The sequence below is a fragment of the Nesoenas mayeri genome (assembly GCF_963082525.1).
Source record: "Nesoenas mayeri genome assembly, chromosome: 6".
In the NCBI taxonomy this organism is placed as follows: domain Eukaryota; kingdom Metazoa; phylum Chordata; class Aves; order Columbiformes; family Columbidae; genus Nesoenas; species Nesoenas mayeri.
This window is the reverse complement of record NC_137545.1, coordinates 13672439-13698202: the sequence shown is the minus strand read 5'-3', so window position 1 is coordinate 13698202 and position 25764 is coordinate 13672439. Positions and strand designations below refer to the sequence as shown.

General features: G+C 42.2%; 1 protein-coding gene across 1 annotated transcript in view; it reads left to right on the top strand.

Annotated features, from left to right (window-relative positions):
* MAP2 (microtubule associated protein 2) overlaps window positions 1–21563 on the top strand; it is a gene marked incomplete at its 5' end in the record, with an annotated part of 69493 nt that extends 47930 nt beyond the window's left edge. Inside the window, 5 exons of the mRNA XM_080346700.1 lie at window positions 3113–3266; window positions 5477–5820; window positions 19627–19708; window positions 20214–20326; window positions 21001–21563. Of these exons, the coding sequence (XP_080202826.1) occupies window positions 3113–3266; window positions 5477–5820; window positions 19627–19708; window positions 20214–20326; window positions 21001–21216 (909 nt within the window). The 3' untranslated portion in view covers window positions 21217–21563. The remainder of the gene's footprint in view (window positions 1–3112; window positions 3267–5476; window positions 5821–19626; window positions 19709–20213; window positions 20327–21000) is intronic.
* Between the last annotated feature and the right edge of the window lie 4201 nt (window positions 21564–25764).

Here is a 25764-nt window from a genome sequence, read left to right as displayed (position 1 = left end):
AACAAACACCTTAGTGCATTTGTAAATATGGCCCAAAGTTTCACAAGTGGATGAGACCCGTAAATTGAACTATGAAAAATCAAAGTCTGCAGAAGCCTTTGATGTGACAGAAACACCTATCGTTCAGTTCCTGTTTAAAATAATTATTCACTGATTTTACTCTGTGTATTCACAGACAGTGAAATAGGTATTGAAAGAAAGAGATGTAAACATGTTGCAAAAAATATATTCTAGGAATACATTCTTGCTAGTAAACCACTTCCATCCTTTTAACTGATTTCTTGTCTTGCTCAGTAGAACTATACTTTGCCAATAGAAGTCTTCTCAGCTGTGATGTAGGCCTGGAATTGTTTGTTACAGAATTCTTCAACTGTTAATCATGTTGATGATGTCATGGATGACATTCAGCACACCAGCCTTAGTTTTCTGTAGGCTGGGTATATAGCCTAAGCCAGATGCCTGTCAGTAGAGAGTTGACAACCCATTCTTTTCTGATTTTCTAACAAAGACAACTTTGGAGTAACTCAGACACCTTTTCTGAACATCAAGAGAGTCTAGGTGACCTAGATCAACTGCCAGATTTTTCATGGCTAAAGCTCTGTACCAAACCCCATAATTACAGGCCCACTGGGATCAGTCCTATGGGTAACTTCATGCTTGTATGAATACAGGGAGAATCAGGACTACATTGCCAAGATAACTGCCTTGTTCTTTGTAGTATCATTTATACAAATGGGAGGAAAAAAAAGTATTGCTTAAGCAAGTGGCTCTATTCTCTTTGAAGGAATTTCTTTTTTACAAAGCAGTTAGGTGCTCCTAAGTGTCAACAACAAATTTTCAATCTGTCCTATTGATATTTAATTGTTTCTTCAATGGGATATTACCATTATTCAGAATCAGACAAGTATCTGATGACAATGACATATCATGTCAGCCTTTCAACCATAGATGGGTTTCCTCATCCCAGGACTCTACATTGTCACTCTATAGAGTGACACCAAATGCACAGATTACAGTGTTTGGAGTCCATTAGGGATTTTGTGTGTACATGGTGGCACAAGAAGCAATGCTCTCATCCTATCATTGTGGGAATACTGGTGTAACTTTTATGTTTTTCCACTGTTTAATTCCTGACAGTAGCCTGGAGAGATTATGTTTCAAATGCACAGCTTAGTTTTAAAGGACTAGGATCTCTTGGTGCTCCTGGAGTTTTGCACTTGCTTCTAATGCAGCCAGTCAGCAGTTGTACCAGTTTAATGCCATACATGGCACCAGTTTTGTTGTATTAACACAGGACAAAAATAGCATCTGCAGAAAATGGCACTTTCTAGAATCAGTAACTCTATTCAGACCCCGATATTTTCAAACAACACAGAACTGAAACTTTGGTGTATGTCAAAACTGCATAGGCACCTTTACCAGACACAGGAAAAGTATTAATTCATAGCTTGGCTTTTTTTTTTTTTGGTCCATGTTGCATGTGTTTTCCTTTTGTCCAGCTTCATGTTGTGTTTTCTTTTGTTTGTTTTCTCATGACTAGACTGCCTCTTTGTCAAAGATTCCTGCCTCAAAGTCTAAAGCAAAGTCATTGCTTCCTCCAAGACCCAGCTCAGCTTGCTCATTAACTACTAAAAGGGCCACTTTTCTCGATACAGACAGTTATTATGTACGGCCCTCCTCAGCAGGCCCAAGAGACTGCTTGCCCTACTCAAAATCAGATGCTAAGGTAAGGTAGCAGAATTGGTAGAGACAGCTTGGAGACGTGTAGGTGAATTCCATGGGTCACATTCTCTCCCCACTGAATTTGAGTAATTCTCTGTGAATCTTACATGGGATTACTTACATCCAGTGGCAGGAAAACTGATTATCAGGCTACAAGATTTGTGCTACAAAATGGAGAAAAACAAAGGAGATTTTCCAGAGGAAACATAAGTGAAATAAGTTACAACTAGAAGGACGTATCTTCTTTCTATTGATGATATGGATGCTGCTTTATTGACTGCTCAGAAGTTGCACCCATTTGCACATGGGTAAGTGGCAAAGAACAGTACTAATTCATCTGTCCAAGTTTAAAAAAAAGTAATTTTCGACCAGTTAATATTCTCTGAAAACACATTCAGTCCCCAGTGTAGGAGAGCACAGTCTAATCACCAGCAATAAGGACAGAAGCCAAATGCTTTAGCAACCTAATTTGGTCAATGCATGGGACAATGTTGAAGAGGTTGCCATATAAATTAAAAGACATGTTCAACAGTCCATTCTAGCTTCCCCGTGTTTACATTTTACGTATATTTTGAATCTACTTGATGCTGAGTTGCTGGGTACCCACATTTAAAAACTCTTTTCACTACTAGCTTCCATTTTCTGTGTAACGCTATGCTTGGTATGTCTTTTACTAATTGGGACCATCATCATATTTGCCATTGAGAGGACTATCTGCTTATGCAAGTCTGTCTTTGGCTGCCCATCCCATAAGTTCAAACATATTCTAACATGCATGTCCATTACTCTAACCTTGGTAAAAAGAAGGCATCTACTGATTTCAAAAACTAAAAAGATGAGTATGGAAGGAAATAAGAGAAGACACCAGGATTAATAGTCCAGCACTCAAAAAAAAAAATCTCTAGCTAAAGAATTTTTCTTTATAAAAAAATTACAAGTTTGCGTTCAAAAATGCAGAAATTGCACATCATCTAACACTCTAGTGTGGGGTGTATTCTGGGCATCAGTAATGCAGTTACTTTGCAGGTAAATGTATGTAAGAATTTCACACCTGAGCTCCAGATAATTTTTTTTCTTTCAACTTACACTAAAAAAACACCCTTGTTCCTTATTAAGAACAAAATGTGGAATTAATCCATATTTAGACCCAAGGGTATCTGTATCTGTTTTAAGTAGCTCGAAGATGTCTATTGGGTGTTTTGATGCAGTAAAGAAGCACCAGGGAGCTAAGCAGAGCATGGGAGGTGGCTGGATCCCCACAGCTGCCTGTGTGAGTAGTAAACCGGGCCCACAGGAAGAGGTTTCCCCCTCTGTATAGGCTGAGAGAAATCACAGCCCAGAGGGTGAGTTTTGAAAACTAAACCTTTCTTTTGTATTTTGCTATTATTAGGATGGAGTAAGCAAGAGTCCCGAAAAGCGTTCCTCTCTACCGAGACCTTCCTCTATCCTTCCTCCTCGAAGAGGTGTATCAGGAGACCGAGACAGAGAGGAGAACTCCCTCTCCCTCACAGCCTCCCTTTCCTCTTCAGTACGACGGACCACCCGTATGTGTTTTGCTTATTCACCTTCTCCTACTGCTGTGAATGTTACATCCTTGTTAGATTTGTTCCATCGCCATAGCATCATGTCTCTATCTTTTACACAGAAGGGTAGGTCTGGGCTATGCTGTTGAAAATCAGAGCCTCATGGACTGTTTTTGTTCAGATACCAAGTGCTGAGCAGCAAGAGCTTGAAACCGGGGACAGGATGCACCTTTTCTGTAGTCTGCAATGCCTAGAGCTGGGACTGCTGTTCAGACTAATCACTAATACTAGAACATGCCTTTGCAGAGAGTTCAGAGCTGAGTAATGTATTTAAAACAGGACATTTACAAACAGCAGCAAGAAAAATGAGACAAACCTGAAGTAGGCAATATAAAATATCGATGGATCTTGGAAAAGTGGACCTAATATTATAGTCATTCACTTGTTGTTTCACAGTAATGATCCTATGGTAAAAACACTGCTGAGAATTGAAATGTTAGCTGGTGGCATGACTCATTGGGGGAAGTTAGGATAATAAGCCAGCAAGGACCTTTCATGAGGACCAATGTTATCAAATCACAAGCCAAAATAAATTACAGGACAAAGATGATTTTACCAATAGCCCCAGAACTTTTAGATAGATTCAGCCCAGGCCTCAGAACCTGCTTTCCAATAGGAATTCCTCTGATTTCTTTCTTCAGAAACCAATCTCAGCCCCTTTTAAGATGGCTTAAGGGAAATAGATTATGACATTGTACAAAAAAAGTCCTTTGAAATTCTTGGGTGATGCTCCAAGGGTAAAACAGAGACCCTTTGTAAGCAGAGTGACCCCCAGCTGGCACCACAGCCCATTCTGCTGATTAGGAGTGAAAGACCATTGAGCATTTGCCAACATGGTGAAGGGCTTGGGAGTGAAAAATAAATATACCAAATCCGCAAGGACCTGGGAAAAAAATAATCCTGTTTCTGTCTTAGTTGGTATAGTGAGTAGGTTCTGGTTTAGGGTTGATTTGGAAAGAAAGAAACCATTCAGGGAAACTGGAGGTGAGAGTGGAGTATGTTCAATCCATCTAATGAGTCACATAGAACAGAGTTTCACCTGGATCCCAGGGACAGCAGTGTGCTGCATTTGGTCCGCCACCTATAAATCAACAGAATGATTAATAAATATTTTAAATAAGATTTTGATTAGTCCCACTGGATGCTCTAGAAATGCCCATTGGATTTATAATTCCTGAACATTTTAAAGGTGAAAACATGTATGCACCTATTTGGCACTGGGGTTCTCAGGCTTTGGGATTGGTTTGGTATTTTTCCCCCTGAGTATTCTCAGCAAAGCTTTGCTTTAAGCAGCATATGGAGATATCTCAGCTTCTGTTCATTTGCGTTTGAGAGTTACCAGCAGAGCTGGCTGCAGAAAGCACAATACCACTACTAAAGTGATTCGTATGCTGAGTGAAGAGGACTGGCAGTGCTGTAAACACTGAATGATGCTGCTACAAAATGTTACAATATTTATTTATTTTGAACTTGTGTGCAGCCATAACTAGAATGTGACTTTTAATCAAGGTTGCCTTCTGTAATTGCTTTCTTTCACTGCACTAATGAAAAATAGCAATTGAACGTGAGGGACATCTGCCCATCCACGTAACAGAGCTATGACTTGTCCATCAGTTGAATGCCCGCCCAGGGTTCAGCTGCAGACACCAGAGTACCAGCAGTGCTATGTGAACAGCAGCAGCCGGGCACTCAGTGTCTTTAGTTTCAGCATTACAATCAGAATTTTCCCTACTCTCTAGTTTAATGCCCCAATCCATTGAAATTGGTGGCAACATTCTTACTGGCTACTCAAGTTGTCAGATCAAGTCTCAAGGGTTAGGTTCTGAGGATGCTTCTAGTCCTTTCCCCAAGACAGAGATGGACATGACGCTGTGCCCCATGTAGTGAGCTTTGCAGGAAGGTTTTGGTGGGAAGCAGCCCTGTGTTACAGAGCGAAGAGCTTGGTCACCATGGGGCAGTTTACCAGTTCAGCTGCACGTGACAAGGTAACTCCTGGCAGGCTGATTAGCAAAGACACAGAGACAGACATCCAGCTGTTCCCACACCACACACTAGCACAACCATCTGAGAGCTGTAACCTCGCTTGGCACACAGGGAGGTGTTTTGTGAGGTAGAGGGAAAAGGAGCTGTATTTCTGTGAGTCTAATGCTATTCTTTTTTCTTGCATGTAGGATCAGAGCCAATTCGTAGCAGAACGGGAAAAAGTGGGACTTCTACCCCCACTACTCCTGGCTCCACTGCCATCACACCAGGGACACCGCCAAGCTATGCCTCCCGTACTCCTGGCACTCCAGGGACACCCAGCTACTCCAGAACCCCCCACACTCCTGGGACCCCCAAGTCTGCCATACTGGTACCTACTGAGAAAAAAGTTGCCATAATTCGCACTCCTCCTAAATCTCCAGCCACTCCGAAGCAGCTACGAGTTATTAATCAACCTCTACCTGACCTCAAGAACGTCAGGTCCAAAATTGGATCAACAGATAACATCAAATACCAACCTAAAGGGGGGCAGGTAAGCATTCCACTCTTTATGTTCATCCATATGTGATTTAGTCTTACATGTGCACCTATGGAATGGGAGCCATTTTGAGTTGCCTTGCAAATGCTGCCTCTATTGCCCATATACATTGTTTATGTGACGTTAAATGGCAGGGACCAGGACAATCTTCAGAAAAGTATTTTGTCACCTGAAAACTAACACTACCTCACTGAGATCAGGTGAAAAATTTCAAACAGTAGTTTGCACTCCATGCTTATGTTTCAGCCTGAGTCTCAGCAGTTGCTGCTTAGTTAGTCTTCATCAATATCAGCAAATGAAAGAGGTTTGTTTTAATTCAAGTAAGTTCAAATTCAATCCAGATAGATGTTAGCAGGACTGGACAGCACCATGATCTTTTCCTGTCATTTTATGCGATATGTGCATAGTGTTGGGTGATGTTAATGAGGGTTGCAGCCTCTGGTCTGGTAAATCCAGCCTAAGTTAAAGATCATGAGAGGGAACAGATATTAGACTTAGCTGTTTTTCTTGCTGCAGGATTTGAATAAGCAGAACAGGGCTTAAATTGTAGAGAATGTATATACAATAAGAACAGGTGAATGTGTAAGAAGGCAGATCAGGATTTTCTGTTCTCCCTATCTGAAAGAACAAGGATTCAGAGACACTGATGCAATTAGAAGCTGGTAGAGGAGAGGAGAGTGTCACACCTTGCAGAGTTACATAATGAAGCACATTGTCATGAAGATCGCTTTCAGCTAATGACTGAATATGTGTATAGGGTAACAAAACGCCCTGTTACTACAGCAGAACTTGCCAAACTTTGGAAAGGACAGTAAGCATGGAGGCTTTTAAGCTAAGCAGAAGCTTTTGGAGCCTGAGGAAAAATCAGATAGGAAGTACCATAAATCTTCCTGAGGTTTGGTGTTTATACCTTCCTCTGAAGAGTCTCTGCTTAATGCCCTACCAAGCAGAGCTATGGCCAGAGCTTGAACAGTCTCTCATTTTTGGGCAATGCAGAAATGGTTACACAAATGGCATTCAAAGCCAAAATTATGTCCAAGCAATTTGTTTGTCTTTCTGTTTGGAACAACTGTTGTTCTAGCTTACAGGATGAAGCGGTCCCTTTTATTAATGTTTAAAGAGTTATAAAACCATATATAACCTGAAAGAATTCCTATTTCATTTAGAAACAGCAAGGCTGAATGAGGAAAAAGAATATAGCTTATCAACATTTATGCTAAAAAATATGGACAATTCAGTCTGTAAACAATTACGTTGATTTATTTTTTGTAAAAAGTGCTTGTACATTTCATATTGATTGTGGATGCAACCCATGATGAAAGCTCCCAGTGCCCCCAGCTCCCTTTTACTTCCCCGAGATTACTGCGGAGTTACAGCAGTAGCAATGTGAGTGCTTTATGAAATGTTCACTTCTCAGCTGTCTCCAGGGACAGGACATCAGGGTCAAGAACATGCTCCCCCATTCAGCTGTCCTGAAAACAAGGCATTCCAGAAAGCTGGGTTGCACAGTGTTTCCAGATCAGATACTGCTATGTATATTGGAGTTTTAGAATACATAGCAAAACATACAGAACAGTGAGGTTTGCCTAATGCTGTCTCAGAAAAAAATAATAAATTGGATCAAAATTTAGGATTGCAACCATGTGCCTACTGCAGGTCTTCAAACAAAACAAAACAGGCTCATGTATTAAACGATAAGGTAGCTCATAGGTGTTGGTCCTGTTTGCATGGTAAATTAACACATTCGGTGCTTTCCAGATTTGGACAGTAGCCAATTACTCATCTAAGTCAAGAAAATAATGCCTCAGCAAAGAAAGGTTCTTCTGCCTTTATTTTGACAAGTGTTTGTATGGCAGTTCAGCTCGCATTTGACATATTGTGTAGCAGATGGTCAGGGCACACAGGGGCTCTGCGAGGCTTGAAACACAGGTTTGGTCTGTGCATCTGGATCAGCATCCTTCATAACAAGTCCAGCTGCTGGACATGGGGCTCAAAACCAGCACCATGTTAGCCTGTTCTCCACCTCCTCTGGACTGTGACAACCTTACAAGACCAGAGGCCACAGCAAATTGTATTTCTTTGTAAACACCCCGCCTAGAGAGATACATTTCCTTAGCATTTCTGTAGAGTTGAACTGAGGCTTTACTGGGTAGCAAAGGATGGCACAGCAGTTTGCATTTCAGTCTTTTGGGGACCACGGGGGAAATCTGCTGGGTGGACATAATGTCAGTGAAGCTAAAGGATTTTTTAATGCCCATTGATATATGGCCACTGAGCTGTGGGCTGGGCAAAGAGAGACTCACTGAGGTTTTCCTTTGTCTCCTTTATGCCATAGTTGCTCAGTCTAGACAAGAGGGTTTAGAATTAATTATTTTCCAGTTTCTGCAGTTGGATTTTATAGAGTCTGTGAGAGGAACACGTGAGAGCTAATTTCCTTTCCTTGTGTCTGCTCACTTCTTCAGTGTCTGGTGGCAAATACTGCACTGGCTGAAGTGAGCTGTTATCTGTTATCTGCTTTTAGTGATGACACATGTAACAAACAGAAATCTGCTCAAGTTTTATGACCCGAACTAGAAGTGCTGATAGCAATAACCACAGGAAAAACAAGTAGACAAAAAGCCAGCATACATCTGGGCAAGTTAAGTACATAAACATGACATGCGAATCTCCAAAGGAATACAGATATGCAGCCCAAAAGTGTCATTTGGAGACAGACTGTCCTTTTACCAGAGGCATATCTGAACCTAGCACAAGGTTTTCTCTTAGCTTACAGCTGTCCTAGAGAAAGCAGCCATGCTCTGAAACTGCCAGAGGCTGAGGTGTAGAAACGAAGCAGCAGTGGATGTCTGAATGCTAAATAAATCAAGAAATGCTGTGCTTCAGCCTTGAATTTCATCAAAAACTCATCAAACAGCAGACTGATTTTACTTCAGCTCTGACTTGCCAGCCATGGAAGCAAAGAAAAGGAGAGAAATCAGTCCACCTGACAGGGAGAGAAAAAAAACAAGGGGGAAAAAAAAGGAGCATGGCTTCCAGGGGAAGAAGCAAGCTAACTTTGCATTGCATTAAGCTCCTACTAGGAATAGATGGGTAGAGATGTGTTTAATTGGGATTCTGCAGTCTGGAGAAATGAGGACTTCTCCACACTGTGATGCAGCCAGTAGGTGGTTGTCTGGTTTTCTCTTTATAGTGGAGTATGGTGAAATGTATCATTCTTGGCACAGCTCAGAGGCGACTTGCTCATGGGTATGTCTGCTGGGCTTCAGATGGATTTTCACACCACATCAGCTGTGGAGGAAATGCTGTGCTTTCAAAAGTAACCCATTTGCATCTGTTATTTCTCAGACAGCCCAAGGGAAGCATGAGGGATCTGGGGGAAAGGGTTGGAAATCTGTTTCAGATGCCAAGAATGGGGTTTTTCTTTTCTCTTTGGATTCTTCCTTTCTTGAAATTCTGTCTATGGATGTAGTTTGTACCGTATCAGAGTACAGAAGTGCATCAATTGAATAATTTCGTTACTGATCAGGCAGAGTATTTATAAAGCATCATAGGCCAGCAACCAAGATAAAGCTAACCTAGGTTTCTTGTAATTTAATCTTAAAATGTATACATCAAAACTTAGCCATGGGCAAGAACTTCAGTGGTTGTGAATCAGCATAACTTCATCAAAGTGAATGGAGCTCTACAGACTAGAATGGCATGTCTAAGTTTTAAAATATCACTAACTGTAGTAACAGCCAGGCACCTTGTAAGAAGTAAGATGACACATAAAAAAATGAAATACCTAAGCCATGTGGAAGAATGACGTGTTCCTTGAAGGTTTGTAGGACAATTAAGAGAGAACTTCATAATCTTCCCTAATCTGTAGAAAACAACATGCTTTTAATCCCAGGTCAGAAGTTCTGAATAAATCAATCATAGCACTATTCAGTAGAACCTGTCCAGAAATCACAATAATGCTGGTAAGGCATCTGCATTAAATGATAAAAGAGACCGGCACCAGGAAGCTAAGACATCTCAGAGCTGGGCAGAGGAGGAGGCTTGGATAGATATCTGTAGTCTACTTTGAAAATTTTTTTGTTAATTTCAAAATCAGTTTGGATGGCAGGAGAGATTCCCCTACAGCAGACCCTCATAGCCCCACACACCCCATCATCACAATTTACAATGCAGTCTGCAGAGAATAGTAGGCTCCTGAAGTAGTCCCTGCCTCAGCTACAGCCGGCCAGGGTGCAGAGTCAGTGCAGAGACAGGCAGGGCTGGTGGCCCACCAGAGCTTAGCGCCTCCTGGGAAAGCTGCAGGTCAAAAGGGTGTTCAGCAGCTTCCCCTCGAGATGGCATTTTACAGCTCCTCTTCCTCCTGTTTCACATGTCTTTGGCACCACGTTATGAACACTGATGATGGCCCAAAAATTAATCTGAAGATCTAGATTATATGCTATTGGTGCACTGCTGGATGAAGACTGTCCTAAAGGGTAGTGGAGAATATAGCCCTAACAAAAAGTACAATCCAAGCTGGGTCACATTCAGTCTCCCATCTCCTCCTGGCACATCACGCATTTTTTTCCTCAATCCATTGTGATCTGTGACATAAGTGAGCCAAGATCGTTTCGAGAATGTCCCTGCTCAGAACAGTGATGAACAGATATGAGCTACAAAGTTCAAGTTTTGGTGCTTTCCCAAACCAGAGCCATGGGAAGCAGCTGTATAGAGTGGATTGACATTATAACATGGCTCTTATTAAAGCACTTAGCTTATGAGAGACTGGGAAACAAATGCTTCCACACTCTTAGCTGCATTTGTTGGAGTAAGTATGTACATTTACCAAGTCAACAGTTCATAACTGTAAGATAAATTCATCTCTGCCAGTATGCTTTTGTTTTCTTCATGCATTCCCAGTTTTGTGGATTTGTAAAACATTTGAAGGGTTTTGTTCTGGACTGAAAATTACAAACTAATTCATCCCTTGATAACTACAGCTCTTCAAATGCAAAGAGAAATTAGAGTTTCAGGCATACCTTCAAAACTCTGTCAGAGCTCAAAACCATTATTTTTAAGTTTCTGAAATTTAGAATTTTGGCTGATTGTACAGAAATAACATCTTGCAGTTCTTATGTTCAGACTGCATTCATTTAATGGAAAGCTTGCCTGAGTACAGTCTGTACAGTTAAGCCTTGAATTATTCTGGATAAAAAGGTCCTGTTTCCTGAGTTATACTTTAGAAAAATAAAGCAGTTGTTTCTAGGCTCTAGCAAGTTTCAGAAAGTTTGAGGAAAAGTGTTTGGTTGGTAGAAATAAGCAGGAAATTAGAGCTTTGTGTCCAGATCTAACATTCATTTGCTATGTGGCTGGGCCAGAGTAACATGACTGCTGTGCCTCAACCATCTGTAAAGTCTGCATCATGCTCGTTGAAGACACAGTTAGGAAGGTCACAAGCTGCTTGATGGGGCTCTAGCCACTGACAAAACTTCCACCAACTACAGTAGCCATAACACGATGCTTCTGCCTCTTTTGAAGGCAGTTGGACAGGGTGTGCTCAATCTGTCTCCCTAAAGTTGAAGGTGTCACTTTCTAGAGGATTCAGGATCTTTCCACCAACTACAGTGGCAGCTTAAGCAACCAGTTCCTACTCTGAACTGGCTAATGTTAGAGGAGTCAAATCCCAGCCATGATGTACCGTACGTTGTTGGTCTCTCATTAATAGCAAGGAGAGAAACTATGTTTTTTTTTCTGGAGTGGATTGAAATTACCAGTACATAAATCTCTCTGGAAGTCTGAGTCATCCCAGCAGCAAGTTCAGTAGAGCAGGCATTTTCAGCTGAGCTCTAAGTAGTCTAGATTTGGGCAATAATATGGGGAAGGCTGTTCTTTTGAGAAAAATATTCAGGCAATACATAATCTGGGTCAGAGCTGTTTAGTCGTATACTAGTGTTCTGTCTTGCATGGAAAGGTGAGAAAAAGAGTTCAGTTTGCTAGATGGGAAAGGGCAAGAAAGGAAAGGATAAAAATGTCTGTTTTTACCTTGGAAGTTTGGATTTGAACGATAAAAAGGGATGTTAAGAGACATATCTGCTGAGCTTTAAAAAAGCTCACTTGGATGAAGAGATATACACAAGGTATTTTTTTGCACTTGAACTGAACAACCTAATTGTCTGTTTAATTTGGCTGTTGTCTCTTGACGGTAAACTCTTTGACATGGAAAGTAGACATTTTGATTTGTATTTCCCAGCACAATTGTGCAAAACGGCTCTGTTTCTCTGTAGGCCTTTCTCCCTTTCTTGATGGGGCTATGCCTAGTTCAGAGTGGACACCTTATTAATTAGGTGAATACAGTGATTTGAAATAGGTAGAAAGAAGCCTGTAAATCAGCCATCATTGTCCTGTGCAGGTATTAAAGACATGGCTGATTGTAGGACATCTCTTCTATTTTACTGATACTTCCCATTGAAATAACTTATTTTCATTGTTTGTAATTGTTTCACAGTTTAACTGTTCAGGCTGAAATATTACATGCTCAGTGTCTGCCGCTTGGTACCGTTTTAAAAGTTAGAAGTGAAACTATCTTGTTCAGCCTTTGCTAAGAGCAAGATGAGGATGGTACATTATTTTGCCTGTGCTATGTCCAACACAGCCTTTTAATTTGAATCTCACTAGCCTGTAGGCTGGCAGCTTCACTAGTGTGTGTATCCTGTAATTTCAGGAGTGCAGAGGCTGAACATGATCGCAAGCTGTGGATGTGGAAAGTCTGAGGCACAGTCTTTCTCTTCAAAGGCTTTGCTAGTCCAAATAAGTACCCTTCTCCCTCCTTTTTTCGCTACTTGTAATTTCGGCCAGGAGCGTGAAACCTGTAGTATCATCTGTCCTTGGCAACATTTATATTTGGAAGCACTTAGAATTGCCTCTTGATTCTAATCAGGTTTTAACCTTAACCTTGCTTCCTATGCAAGGCCAATTCTTGTCTCACTAAATCCTTGTGTTAACCAGGAAGCCAAACACCGAAAGAATGCCTGGTTTCTGGGATGTAGCTGTGTTAAATCACTGTGGTGCTGTGATAAGTATAAAGAACCTACCCTCTTTGGTAAGTTGTTAGGAGTCTGGAAGCTTTTCCCAGTATAACAGCCCCACAGCATGTTCAAGTAGCACATGGAGCCCAGCTAGAGTACTTGTAAATGCTTCAGGCACAGTGTTTGTGGTAGAGCTTTTCACAGGCCATAATTGCAAAACAATGAGAACGTGAATCATCAGCTTTTTAGAAAATATATTCAGAGCTTGTAATTTTATCAGCACCACAATTTTTGTTGAGTATCTTTATTTTGGTGTGTACCAGGGTAGTAAGCCACAGGAGGGAAGCTGTTTATGGATTCTCTGCCTAGACGCTCGTGAGTTAGGGGCTTTCCCTCTCATTGTGAAAAGCAGCTGAACTGAATTATTCTGGGCAGCAATGGAACATAATTCTTTCTCTTTTGTAAGCACTTTTCAATCATTGATGTTGTCTTTAGCAGTGAGGCATATTGGAACTAACATTTCTTTGCCTTCCACTCAAGTGTTTCTACAAATTTTTGTTCATCTTGAACGCAGTGGTGCAATTCTGAGAGAGGAGAGTCTGCTCCAGGTCCCCAGACTGGAGACTGTTGTATGCGGAGACTTTGAAAGCTAAATTAACTTTTTGTGAACAGCCACAGGAAGGCATATATCTAACTGGGAGATTCACAGGTATTGCCAGCATGTCACATGTCCTTATGTTATTCAGTGTCACCCAAACCATCCCCTCTGATCTAATGCAGATGTTGCTCTTGGACCACAGCTCCTTTGTGTTTAGATTGCCAGTTGGGCTACTATGCATAGGAAAGGAGTTAGAGTTTACCCTGCTGAGTGCCGATCAATATATGCCTCATCTAAATTAACTCAGAAAAGTACCTTCAACACTTGGTTTCCTAGCAGACTGCCCATAAATGCCCTGCGTCTCTTGATGCTTTGACAGGCAGCATTCAAACAGCACAGAAGGTATTGGAGCACAGTGTCTGATTCCTGCTGGGGACTACCTAGAAGTACTGTGAGTCAGTGAGGCTGTTCTGTGTGTATATCAGCACACAGTCTTCTCTGCACGTCACTTCTTCAATACTGCTGAGGAGTTATCAGAGGACAGAGTGGGGAGAAGGTCCGTAAGACTTTCAGGGCTTCAGACAGAAGCCATTTTTATCCCTGGGCAATGTTGTTTTGTGGAATAAACTCAGCATTGTCTGTAAGGCTTAATTTTTCCACTGTGGTTTAACCTCACATGGATATGACAAATGCTGAGGAAACTCAGCTTGGTCCTGATGAAAACTCTAACTTCCAGGCCATGTCCAGCATACCTGGGCAAACCAGTATCTGATCAGAAGACAATGTACCCATTTCAGACTGGCAGGTTAGTGCAAGGGTTATGAGGGAGCTTGTCAGGGCATTATCTCGTTGTGATGTTAAGTGAGTGTGAATAGAAAACAGTCCTGTTTCTGCCATGGACTGTAATGTTCCCTTTCCTGAATGAGAGCATTCGCAGGCTGGATCTTTCATTTGATGTGCAACACAATTGAAGTGCATATATGTACATCCCTACCACACCTCCACCCCCCCACAAGATCTACGTACACACCCGGGAACATGGAGACCTTCCTGGTGAGTCATGATGTTCATGCCTTTTCTATCACAGTCAGCTGCATCATCTAATTCCTTTCATCAAGCGCCATCATAAAAGTTTACCATTTTCTTTTTGGAGCTCTGTTCTCTTGGGAGGCAGTTCCAGAGTCTCCCTGCTCTGATAGTTATGAATTTCCTTCTAGATTCCAGCCTCAAATAATTCACACTCAGTTTACATTATTTCTTTGCAAGCCAAAGTTTCTCTTTAGCCTAAATAGTTCCTGTCCCTCCCTGGTACTCTCTGTCTCATGTTTACAGTCTGATTTCTCAAAGGAAACAAAGCCCGTGCAGTCACGCTGTCTGGCTGGCAGTCTAAGCCTTCCTCAACTCATTTGTAACTGATTGGCCCATTTCAACCAGCACTGGCAAGGACTCAGTGATTACAAACACAGGCAGTCCCTCCAGGTTGGGTTATAGTTGTTGACTGGGTACAAAACAGAGACTCAGACACTGTCACTGGGTAAAGACAGTGATAACTCAGCTCTTCTCCACAATCAGAAACAACAAACAGCTGGCTCATTGTGTATCAGCTTGTTTGTCCAGTCGAGCAGACCTGAGAAGAAAGCTTGGGAGATATTGCTGGCAAGAGGGGATAGGGCTTACTGAAGAATATAGGATGGAGGGATTAAGCAGTTTAAAGCCTTAATCTATAGGAAACAAGGCTCCATTAGTTTGTGAAACAGTTATAGAGGGCAGTCGTGATTTAAATATATGCAAGGATATTGATATATTCCCGGAAAGGGAGAAACAGATCATCAGGGAAAACCTGGATCAGTGCAGTTGCTCCCTGTGCCAGATGACCAGCACAACACAACCACATCACTCAGCTCCCTTCAGCCCTCAGCACAGGACATACAGGATACATAGATCTCCTGCTGGCCCCTCTACACAGGGGCACATTTCACCCAGTGAGACAGGAAGGATAATTGAGATGATTGGTCCTTTACGTTTTTGCTAGCCAGGTCCATGGGCCATGAGACTGATAAACTGTTAGACTTTTGGGTGCAAATCAACCTTTAGGCACTTGATCAAAGGCACCCTCTCAACTTATCACCTTGCTTTGGCTCTACTTTAAGCTGCAGGCCCCCAGCGCCCAGCACTGAGGTCTTGTCATGACCCCTAAGTCAGCATTTTCAGAGCACATGCATCCCTGTGGCCATTGCTAAGAGGTGCTGCTGATCCATTGCTCAGAGAGATGTGCTCAGAAAGTGCTAGGAAGGCTTTCTGTTTTGCCCAGTTGAGTCTGGCCTGAAGCTCTCTGGGAGCCAGATCTGACTGCGCGTCTGACGTGTGTTTCTGTAACTGATGTGACACCTGTCTTGTATAGCACTGGAGTACATTTTTAAACAAACAGTGTATTGAGAGAAAACACAAGCATAAAACTCCAAAGGCGTTTGCTTTCACGTTTCAGTGTACATTGGTTTACTTGGATGGATTAAGCAGATAGGACAGAGAAAGACAGAAATCAGTTTGCCTGCTGAAGGTGACCTACTAGTTGTGGAGTTTTTTGATGCTGTCATCACCCTTATTGCTGAGCATGCCATCACCACAGAACTTTACCAATTAAAGCAAGAGAACACTTAACATCCTAATGGTTTGACTGCTGTAGTAGTTACGTTTTATGTAATGAGGAGGACCCATGAAACAGCTTGATGTGAAGAAATTCTGTAAATTACCTGCAAAGTGTGACCCTCTGAAAATTTCTTGGATTTTACTGAGCTTAAGTCAAGGGTGCACTCCAGGTTCTCAGGGCCAGGGGATTTGACTCGTTATCTAAATGTGACATTAACCCCACTGCAGGAGCCAAGAGCTGCAAAATCTGATATCCCTGTAAGGGGGTGACTAGTCTTTCCTAGTTTGGAGAGGTAAGGCGCAGAGTAGGTGATTTGTCTCAGATTTATTAGGGAGCCTGGGGCAGTCTGGGGACCTGAAGCCAGGAAACAGAAACTGCAGAAGGTTCTTCTTCCTCCCACTGACTGCTTCAGGTGGTGTGCAGCTGCTTTGTGTTCCTTAGAATGGTAAGAAGCCACAATAAGGAACTGTGGTGTATCTTTCCCTCTCATCTCAATATCTAGTTAGTTACTGTAGGTTTGCCTACAAAAGCAGTCAGCAGGACTGTGCTAAGTAATATCGGTGAAAGCGCTCTACAAGTGCAATTTAGCAAAATTAATAAATAGAGCCTGCAATTCTATGGCTTTCTGTACAGGAAAGAGTGTAAATTCATATTGTATATCAATAACATAGACAGAAATAAAATCCAACACAATATTTGAATATATACTTTATATTTAACCGAGAGAATGAATATGCTGCATAGGTGGCACTCTGAGTAAGTAAAAGCTCTAAGTACAAAGAAGGCTGGTGCAGCCTTGGCCAGAAATGCTTTCTCACACACCTGAAAAGCCTAATGCTGGTGACCACAATTCCCTGTCCTTGCTCAAGAGAAGTCTGGAGGTGGTGTCACTCAGGTGTGTGCCCTGCATCCAGTTACCCTACAGGTAACTGCCCTCCAGCAGCACATCATTCTCTGGGAGGACATCATTGGTGGCACCTGAGTTCTGCTAGGTGAAAGAACTGCTTTGACATGGGGGTCAAGATCGGGATCAAGCACAGGGCATCATGACCTGCCCTTTACCGAGTTCACTTCCAGGCACCGTCGTGTGCCTGCAGGGTATCTGTGGCTAGCTAAGGTAATGCAGAAAAAATGTGGGGTCTCGGCATCTGCAAGGGAGGCTGGCACCATCAAGGGAAGGCTGGGTACTTGTTCTGCTAGAAAGAAAGAGCACAGGGGAGAATCAGAGTGCTGCTAGCACCAGAAAGTTATTGTGACCAACTTTATGGCCAGCACTGGAAATCAAGAAGTAGTGATTGCAGCTGTAGGTTTCCAAATGCTGTTGTTTTCTGCACTGCTCTTTAGTAGATGACAGTCAAGAGAGAGAGCAGTAAACTCTGACTTTAATTAATTTTGTCACTCCCCTTTCACAGAACGCTCTGAGGTCTGTTATATGAATGTAGCTGCTGTTATGGCTGCATGGCAGAAGAGGAGTGAAATACCTCAGGATTTCACCCATGCCTGAGCTGGCTGGATCTGGGATTTCTGTATCAAAGGCTGGAGTGGTGAGCTGTGGGAAGGCAGGTTTCCATGTTCTCCTTGTGGCCAGTTCAGCAGAAACACTGGCCATCACTCAAGAGAGCCTAGGACAGGCTGTCCAAGGACTATGTCCAGTCCAAGCAAGCAAGGAGTTCTTTGAGCTTTTCAGGGAAAAGCCACCTCTCATATCTCCCAATATAAAACCTTTCCCCTTTGTAGTTCACCACCACTTTGTGAGGCAGTAAAAGAGCAGCATAGTGTATTTACATATCCTGTTTTAACATACTAAGCGTAGACATTGTTGCGATTTACTTTCTCACATTTCAATGCAAGTGTCAGAAGAAGGAGGCAAAATTATCCTGGCTCCCTTATTTTGCACTCCAGCAGAGTGTGTGTATGGTATATAGTAAGTTACTTCCAATTCCTTTTAGGTTAGGATTTTAAACAAGAAGATCGATTTTAGTGATGTTCAGTCCCGCTGTGGTTCCAGAGATAACATCAAACATTCAGCAGGGGGAGGAAATGTAAGTAGTATGGACACCCTCTGAAGAGGCATGTCCACTGTGGTGACCCACCTTGCACAGCCAGACCCCTCTGTCTCCCTTCCTCTGAGCACTACTTCCCTTCTCGCTGCTGTTTCACGTGTCTGGTCTGGTAGTTGTGTGAGCCCTGTGTATGCAGTGGTGGCCTCCCGATCTTTCTCCACAGAGCACAACGTGTTTCCACAACTTAGACACAAAAAGGAAATGAGGAAAACACGGGTTATCTCTAAATGCCCAAGGGTGCTGACAGTGAAAGTCCAGTGTGAGCTGCAGTGGCTCAGTGCCTTTCATGGGAGCAACCCAAGAATGTAATTTCCAGACAGAGACTGCAGCTCACAGTGAGACTCCAGCCTCACAGCTGGGCATCTTCCAGTGCACCAGTCCTTCCCCAGCTAACCTGACAGGAAGAAGAAAAATAAAACATAAGGACAAAGAAAGGTCAGAGAGGAGGTGTGATCAGTTGGTGTGCTGAGTGCTAATGGCAGTGCCACAGCATTATTCCCAGTATAACAAACTGAGACTGCTCCCGGTTTGACCAGACACCTGTTGGTTCTAGCAGTCACGCTGGAATAGCTGAAGGTGGCTAAGACCCGCCTGATGGAAATTATCTCCCCTCAGATGGAAGAGCTGACAGCGTGGGCATGTCTGATCCAAACAGTCTCAGTAAGGCTACCAGTGCTGGCTTAAGTCATGACTGGTGATGTGAGCAAACCAGTGGCCTTGCAGTCATCTTCTCTGCCACAGAGGGACTGCAGCTTCTTAAGATGTGCTAAGACAGTCCCTGTGGTTGTGGGCTGCATCTGGGAACTGTATGGGAGCACAGCAAGGCAGGAGTGTGGCTTTAGTGCAGTGGTGGCAGTGTGGCCAGCAGCAAGAGGGCACCTGCACTACTGCCTGGCTGAGCAGAGCGGTGCTGCTGCTCTCTGATGAGCACCACAAAGCTGGCTGGATGAACACCAACCAGCTCAGGTACAGCTGCATGAGTCACATTGGTAGCTTCATGAGAATCTCCCTAGTGGATTGAGCTGAAATACATACCATATTTAGATTCAGAAAAATATGAAACAGGTGGTAGAGGAAAAAAAAAAACAAACAAACAAACCAAAAAACAGTCACTAAAATATTCCTGATTGCCAGGATGCACATTCAAGAGCAGAAGCAAATGGGATGGGTCCTGCTGCATGCAGGGCTTTGGAGCATCTGCCCAGAGAGGAAGCTCAGAAGTGTTTTGAAAAGAACCCACAAGCTGATCTGCTTTGTCCTCTTTGTTTTGCTAATAGTAAAGCTTAACCCAACTCTGTCAGGTGGGAAGGAAGCTTGCTGTATTAATCCAGGTGTTTCCTCCTTTGTGGCATAGTCTGTTTTCTACTAACCATCTCTCCTTTTCCAGTGGTTTGTAGAGGCTTGGGCTCTTCTTCTGCAGGGCTTGGCTTTTTATTAATTTTATTATCTTCGTTTCTGTAATTTGTGTATGTGTTGTGCTTTTGACAGGTACAAATTGTAACCAAGAAGATTGACTTGAGTCATGTTACTTCCAAGTGTGGCTCACTCAAGAATATCCACCACAAGCCAGGTATTGTAGGAATTTCTGGGAAGTGGGACAAAGCGAAGAGCTAATCCTGTTATGTGAGGGAGAAACCATGGATGATACAATTCTCTTTCATAGTCCAAGAGAAAGTAAATATACTTTGGTAATAAAAGTAATATTCTTAACTCTACTTACCTTTATGTCTTTATATATTCGGTTATGGGACCACTGAGTGTAGAGAAGAGATTAAAAAAAATAATGCAGAAGGATGCTGCTGTGGCATAATGTCAGTTTGATAAGATATTGAAATGCAGACTGAAGTCAGCAAAATACCTAAGCATGTGCTTAAATCTTATGAAAATTAGTAAGGCTGCAGCACATGCTTACAGTTTGTGTGTTGAAGATTTTATGTTTTACTGAACATGCAGCATGGTGTTCTGTGCTTCTCTAAAACCATCGGATCTCAGCTAAAAGGGAAGCAATGTTAGTGTACCGGTGTGCATCAGGTCAGACTTTCTCCTCTTAATCTATGTTTCCTTTTTCTGTGCAGGGGGTGGGCGTGTGAAAATCGAGAGCGTGAAACTGGATTTCAAAGAAAAAGCTCAGGCAAAAGTTGGTTCACTGGAAAATGCCCACCACGTACCTGGCGGTGGAAACGTCAAGGTAAGGGGACAGCTGTCAGAGAAAAGGCTACTACTGTGACCCTTGCCCAGTGAAATTGTTAGAGCTGTGAATTCAGCCATGGCCCTGAATTGAGTAGGAAACAGTCTGTTTTCCTTCAAGCACACTTACATGCCATTTGTTCCCTTTGGAATTTGGAATGATGAATCTCGCATCCACATCTAAGCTGAGAGTGAAACGTCCTGTAGTTTGTGCACTAGCTTTCCCCCCAAAGATAAACCTTGTTTGGGACTGTTGTACAGCATAGGTATAATCTAATAAGTTTGTAGTATGGGTATCTTAGAGGATCAGGACTGCTTTGTGAAACAGGAGGAAAATGTCTTGAAAGTAAGATCACTCCTACAAACATTTGAAAATACAGACTTTGGAAGCAAAACAAATGCCTATAAAATGTCTATACATTCATACAGTTAGGAACAATGGTACTGCTCATTGAACCATCCATCAGAGACAGAAATAGGAACAGAATGTAACATAGTGAGCCAGTGTATATTAAACAAGATGAAAAAAATGTTCAGTTTCATTTATTCTAAGGAGTGAAGAAGCTTCAGTCCTTGTAAGAGTTCTTAAAAGTAAAGTGAGATCCAGATGATGATCCATAACAAGATAATTTGGTGAATATATAATGCATTAAATTCTTTGCTTTCCTGGAGCAGATTGACAGCCAGAAGCTAAACTTCAGAGAGCACGCTAAAGCCCGTGTCGATCACGGGGCTGAGATCATCACACAGTCACCAGGCAGGTCCAGCGTGGCTTCACCACGCAGACTCAGCAACGTCTCGTCCTCTGGAAGCATCAACCTGCTTGAATCGCCCCAGCTTGCTACCCTCGCTGAAGATGTCACGGCAGCCCTTGCTAAGCAGGGCTTATGAATTTGCTCATTTCGCGTTGTATGAAGTAATAATATTTAGGCATGAGCTCTTGGCAAGAATGGGCTCAGAGCAGGTGTTACATTCATTCTTTACCATGTCTAAAACTAAGTCACATCCCAAGACTTGTAGTTACCATACAGTTAAAAAAAAAGAAAAAAAAAAAGAAAAAAAAAAAGTAAATAGATGCAGAAATTGGCCTGATCTCCATTTACAACAGGAAGACACTGGCTTTATATGGGTATACAACTGCAGTATGTTACTTTGGACAGTTATTGTTGCTCTGCTCTGTCTTGCATGGAGTACCGTACTATGATAAAATGCATTTTTACCTTTCATGTGCCTGAAGGCCATCCACCTCTTTCTGAAGAGCCTTGTTAATAACCCAAGTTGCTCATTTCGCTGTTCTCTTGATAGATGGGGAAATAAAAAAAGAAAGGCTGCCCATTGTAAGTTATTGCAGGTTAAATTAACAGTCTGCTTACCAGAAGGAATGGCATATAGAGAAATTCAAGTTTAATTAAAAAAATGTGTTATTTTGTATAAATGAGTAGAACAAAAGTTGAATTAAGTTATTAACATTTTTTTGGACCTGGTTAATTATGTCAGTGTATAGCTGAAAAGCCAATAAATTATTTAACTAATAACTAAAAATAGTAGCTGAAAACATTTGAACCATGCTTGGGGAGGTGACAAAAAAGCTGTTGAAAGCAAGCACTTCCGCCCCAATGGACTTGTGTCTGATTAGAAAGTTGGTTAAGCGGCTAGATTTGTGTACACACCACTGGTTTCACATCCTTTCCATCTGTTTGATACAGTATTATAGATATATATATATTTCTCTGTGGCCATTTGTGATACGCCCTCCTCATATACTTGAATATTCTACTCTTTATTCACAGTATCTGTGTCTCTTGCACCCTTTGGTGTTTCAATTTTAGGTATGTAAAAGTAGATGTTAGCAGGGTTTTTTTTCCTATTCATAAGAATACATTTTAAAAAGATGAAAATTTTAGCATGAAGTTGCTTTCTGTAACAACTAAAAGCCGTGACCCTGTTTTAGTGCCAGATGCAAGTCTCTTCTGTGATGCTAGAAAAAGGATTCCTTCTCTTCCCTTTCCTCCCTTTCTTCACAAACATGATTTTTGATGGCTGAGTTTGGATTCCGGATTTTTAAAAAGTCCACAATAGTTTGGTTCTGGCTTTTTTGCTTTCTTTCTTTTTTTTTTTTTTAAAAAAAAATCCTGTAGTAGCAGTGAATGTCAGGTTTATGTCAGATTTATTTATTTTTTCTTTTGCTAAAGTTGAAATACAGAAAAAAAGTATTAAGGTGTTGTTTCCACTCCTTTAGTGATGTCTCATGTATACACTCAGGCACTCAGATAACTGATAAACATAACAGAGATGCCTGTAAATTATAGTATGTGAATTAATAAAATGAGCATCCTAGACTGGGTTGCCATAGCAATTCACCAATAAATAGGGCATCTTAAAACCTAAGCAAAGTGGGATTATATTGACTATAAAAAGTTTAAGAAAAAGCGTACATAAAAGATAAAAGGCAGAGATACATAAACAACTGATCTAACGGAGTTACCTGTGAGAACTCCAGCACGACCTTATGGACACTAAGAATTAAACACTGAACATAATATGGTAGTATTACTCATCAGCAGATAATAATCTGCTGGTACTCTCTGTATAGTAGACATCATGAAATGACCAGTTTACATTCTTGCAGATTGTTTGATCTTTTCCTCTTGAAATCTCTTAACTTCGCACTGTCAGTTCGAGCTGTACTTGCTAAACGTGTTAGGTTAACATGGTGTGCTGGAAGCTTTGGATCTGTTTTTTTTCCTTCTTAATTTGTGTGTGTGTGTTGGGGTTTGATCTGAAAAGTCTCATAGAAAAGATTTTTATGTCTGTGGAGAAGGATTCTAGTAAATAATAGCACAGGATTCCCCATCATTAAATTCAGGTAGTAAATGCAGTTACTAGACAGTAAATATTCAGTGGACCAAAGGGGGATTTTGGCTAACCTGTCACATCAGTACGAAGACAAAACAAAATGGTTACATCTCTCAACAATTTTACTGAAGATGAAGTCCGAACAGCCCCCCACGCAACATTTCAGATCTGCAAAAAGCTTTTCACGCTATAAAGTACCTAATAGTGTTTGTAAGTCGGTTGTTTAATACGAAGGACAGTGCGTTTAGAACCATGCTAAGTGCATCTGGAGGACTGATTTCTGCCTTGTATTTGTTATACTTTTGCTGAGAGTAATCCTAAGAATTCACATGGCAACAGCATCAAGTGAGGTGCATTAAACACCTCTTCCCATTTTTTCCAGAAAAACAACAGACAGAAAGAAGAAACAAGAAAACAGCATTTATATCATGTTGCTTGTATCATACTATCAGTTAATATAAATTAGCCTTGCAGTGGTGTTTCTTTATGTCTTTTGCCGATGTGGGAGAGAGTCTATGGTAGTACTGAACCTCAGCTTCTCTGAAGCTGAAGGCCAGCTAGTAAGACCAGTGTTAACCGCCGAGACTCAAGTTTTTTTATTCTGCTTCTAAAATTGACGTGCTCTAGAAAATGAAGATTAGTTAATCCACCTATGAGTCCAAAGTGAGAGTGGTGTAACACACTGAGTCATTTATTTCATGCATTAAAATGAGCTTTCTTGTCTTGATTCAAGCAAAGACCTTTGTAATTGTGATCATCCTTTCATAGACAGAATCCTAGAATGCTGTGAATTTAGATGAAAAGAAATCAAGAGTTTTGTGCTGTTAAATAAAAAATAATAAACCAAGTTATGTTACATGACTGTAGATGTTCCCTGGAAAAGCTCATATTAATCTTAACTTCTCAAGGAGAGTGTTGGTTTTAAAAGCAATGGTTTTGTAAATATGCCCACTAAAGAAGGTAGAGCCAGCTTCCTGGAAACTGCATCCGTTGTGTTACTTTTCCACAGGCATATTGAGTCAACAGGTATGTTGGGTGCCTGAGACCCAACTCTGTAACCAAAGCAGAGATAATCTGGACAAAAGCAATGGTGAAACCTTGTTTGGGTAGCTAGGGGAGAACCACAAAAAGTAATAATTCATCAAGTTGTAGAAACAAAAGAAAAGGTGCTTCTGCCCCATCTGCAGAGTTCCCTTTCTATGTAACCACAAGCTGAAAGAAATCAAAGTTAAGCAAACTTCTGTCCAGCAACAGTAAAGGAAAAACTGATACTGATGAGGGAAATTGTACGCCCACAAGGGCTATATATATTTTCACTGTACAGCAGTAAATGGTATTACCCATTCAGTGCTCTGCTAAGGTACAGTACTAGCCTCATCGTGACTGCTTACAACCCTAAGTTTGCCTATATACGCGACCCAAAGGGAGTCGAAAGGCAGCCTGTGTGGACTACCACACGTGAGCAGAAGTTTTTTCCACGCTGGACCAAATACTGTTTGAAACCCAAGTACAAACCTATCTTCAAAGGCAAACGCCTTGAAGAGTAGATCATGTCTGCTATGAAAATCAACGCAGGTAGATTTGTAGCCTAGGTGTGTGTCGAGTTCACTCACTAGTCAGATTGCTAAAGCAACTCCCTTTGCAACTTCAGCAATTCCCACTGCAGGAAGGTTAAATTAGTTCTGCACTTGGAAAAGTCAAGCGTATAAAAGCCACTTCAACTTTAGCAAAGAGAAAAAGCCAACAAATAAACATGCTGTATGCTGGGATGTTAAGGAATACAGTCTGCTGTTACAAACCTGTGTTTTTTCTGATAATTCTAGAGCCTGTTACCATAAAAGAGGCATTTCTTGAATGGCTGGTGGTAGGTAGTTCATGTTTTTCAAATCCGATCTGCAATTGTATTTGTTGCTGTATAGTGATTGTTTTGCAAAATAAAATCGCTTGTCATCTAATGGCTTGTGTTGGTTTCCACTGTTTTTGTGACATGATCCTCCCATCGGCAACCGCTCCACACGGCTGCCCTGCGTGGAAAGAAGTGCCGCGCACCCACGGGTTTTGCACAGCCTTGCCAGAAGTCAGGGTGGGTTAAGCCATGCTCCTCAGCTCGTCCCTGTTACTTCTTACCAAAACAATCAGATTTACAGCTGGTGTCCTTGTTTGTGGGGTTGTATTTCCCAGCTTTGTGTGGATATGTTACTCTGCCCCTCACCCTGGGGTCTCAGCCCGCAGGTGAGGTTTGGCACCACCCTGCACTGAGCAGCCGCGCCCCCGGGACACACGAGCCTCACGAACGGGCCCGCAGCGCCCCCTCAGAAAAGGCGGGCAGCGCTGCCCCGCGCGGGCGCGCCCTCCCGCGGGCTATAAATAGCGCGCAGCCGTTAACGGTCGCCGAGCAGCCGGTGGTTTGGGCGCGCGGGGGCCGCTGTCAGCGCTCCCTCTCCTCAGCGCTGCGGGGAGCGCCCCCTGCCGCCGGGGCGGCCCAGCCTGAGCGGGGAGGAACCGGGTCCGGGTGGGCTCCCGGCGGGCTGAAGCGAAGGTAAGGGGAGCTGTGGGGGGTGAGCTGTTGGCGTTGTCCCGAAA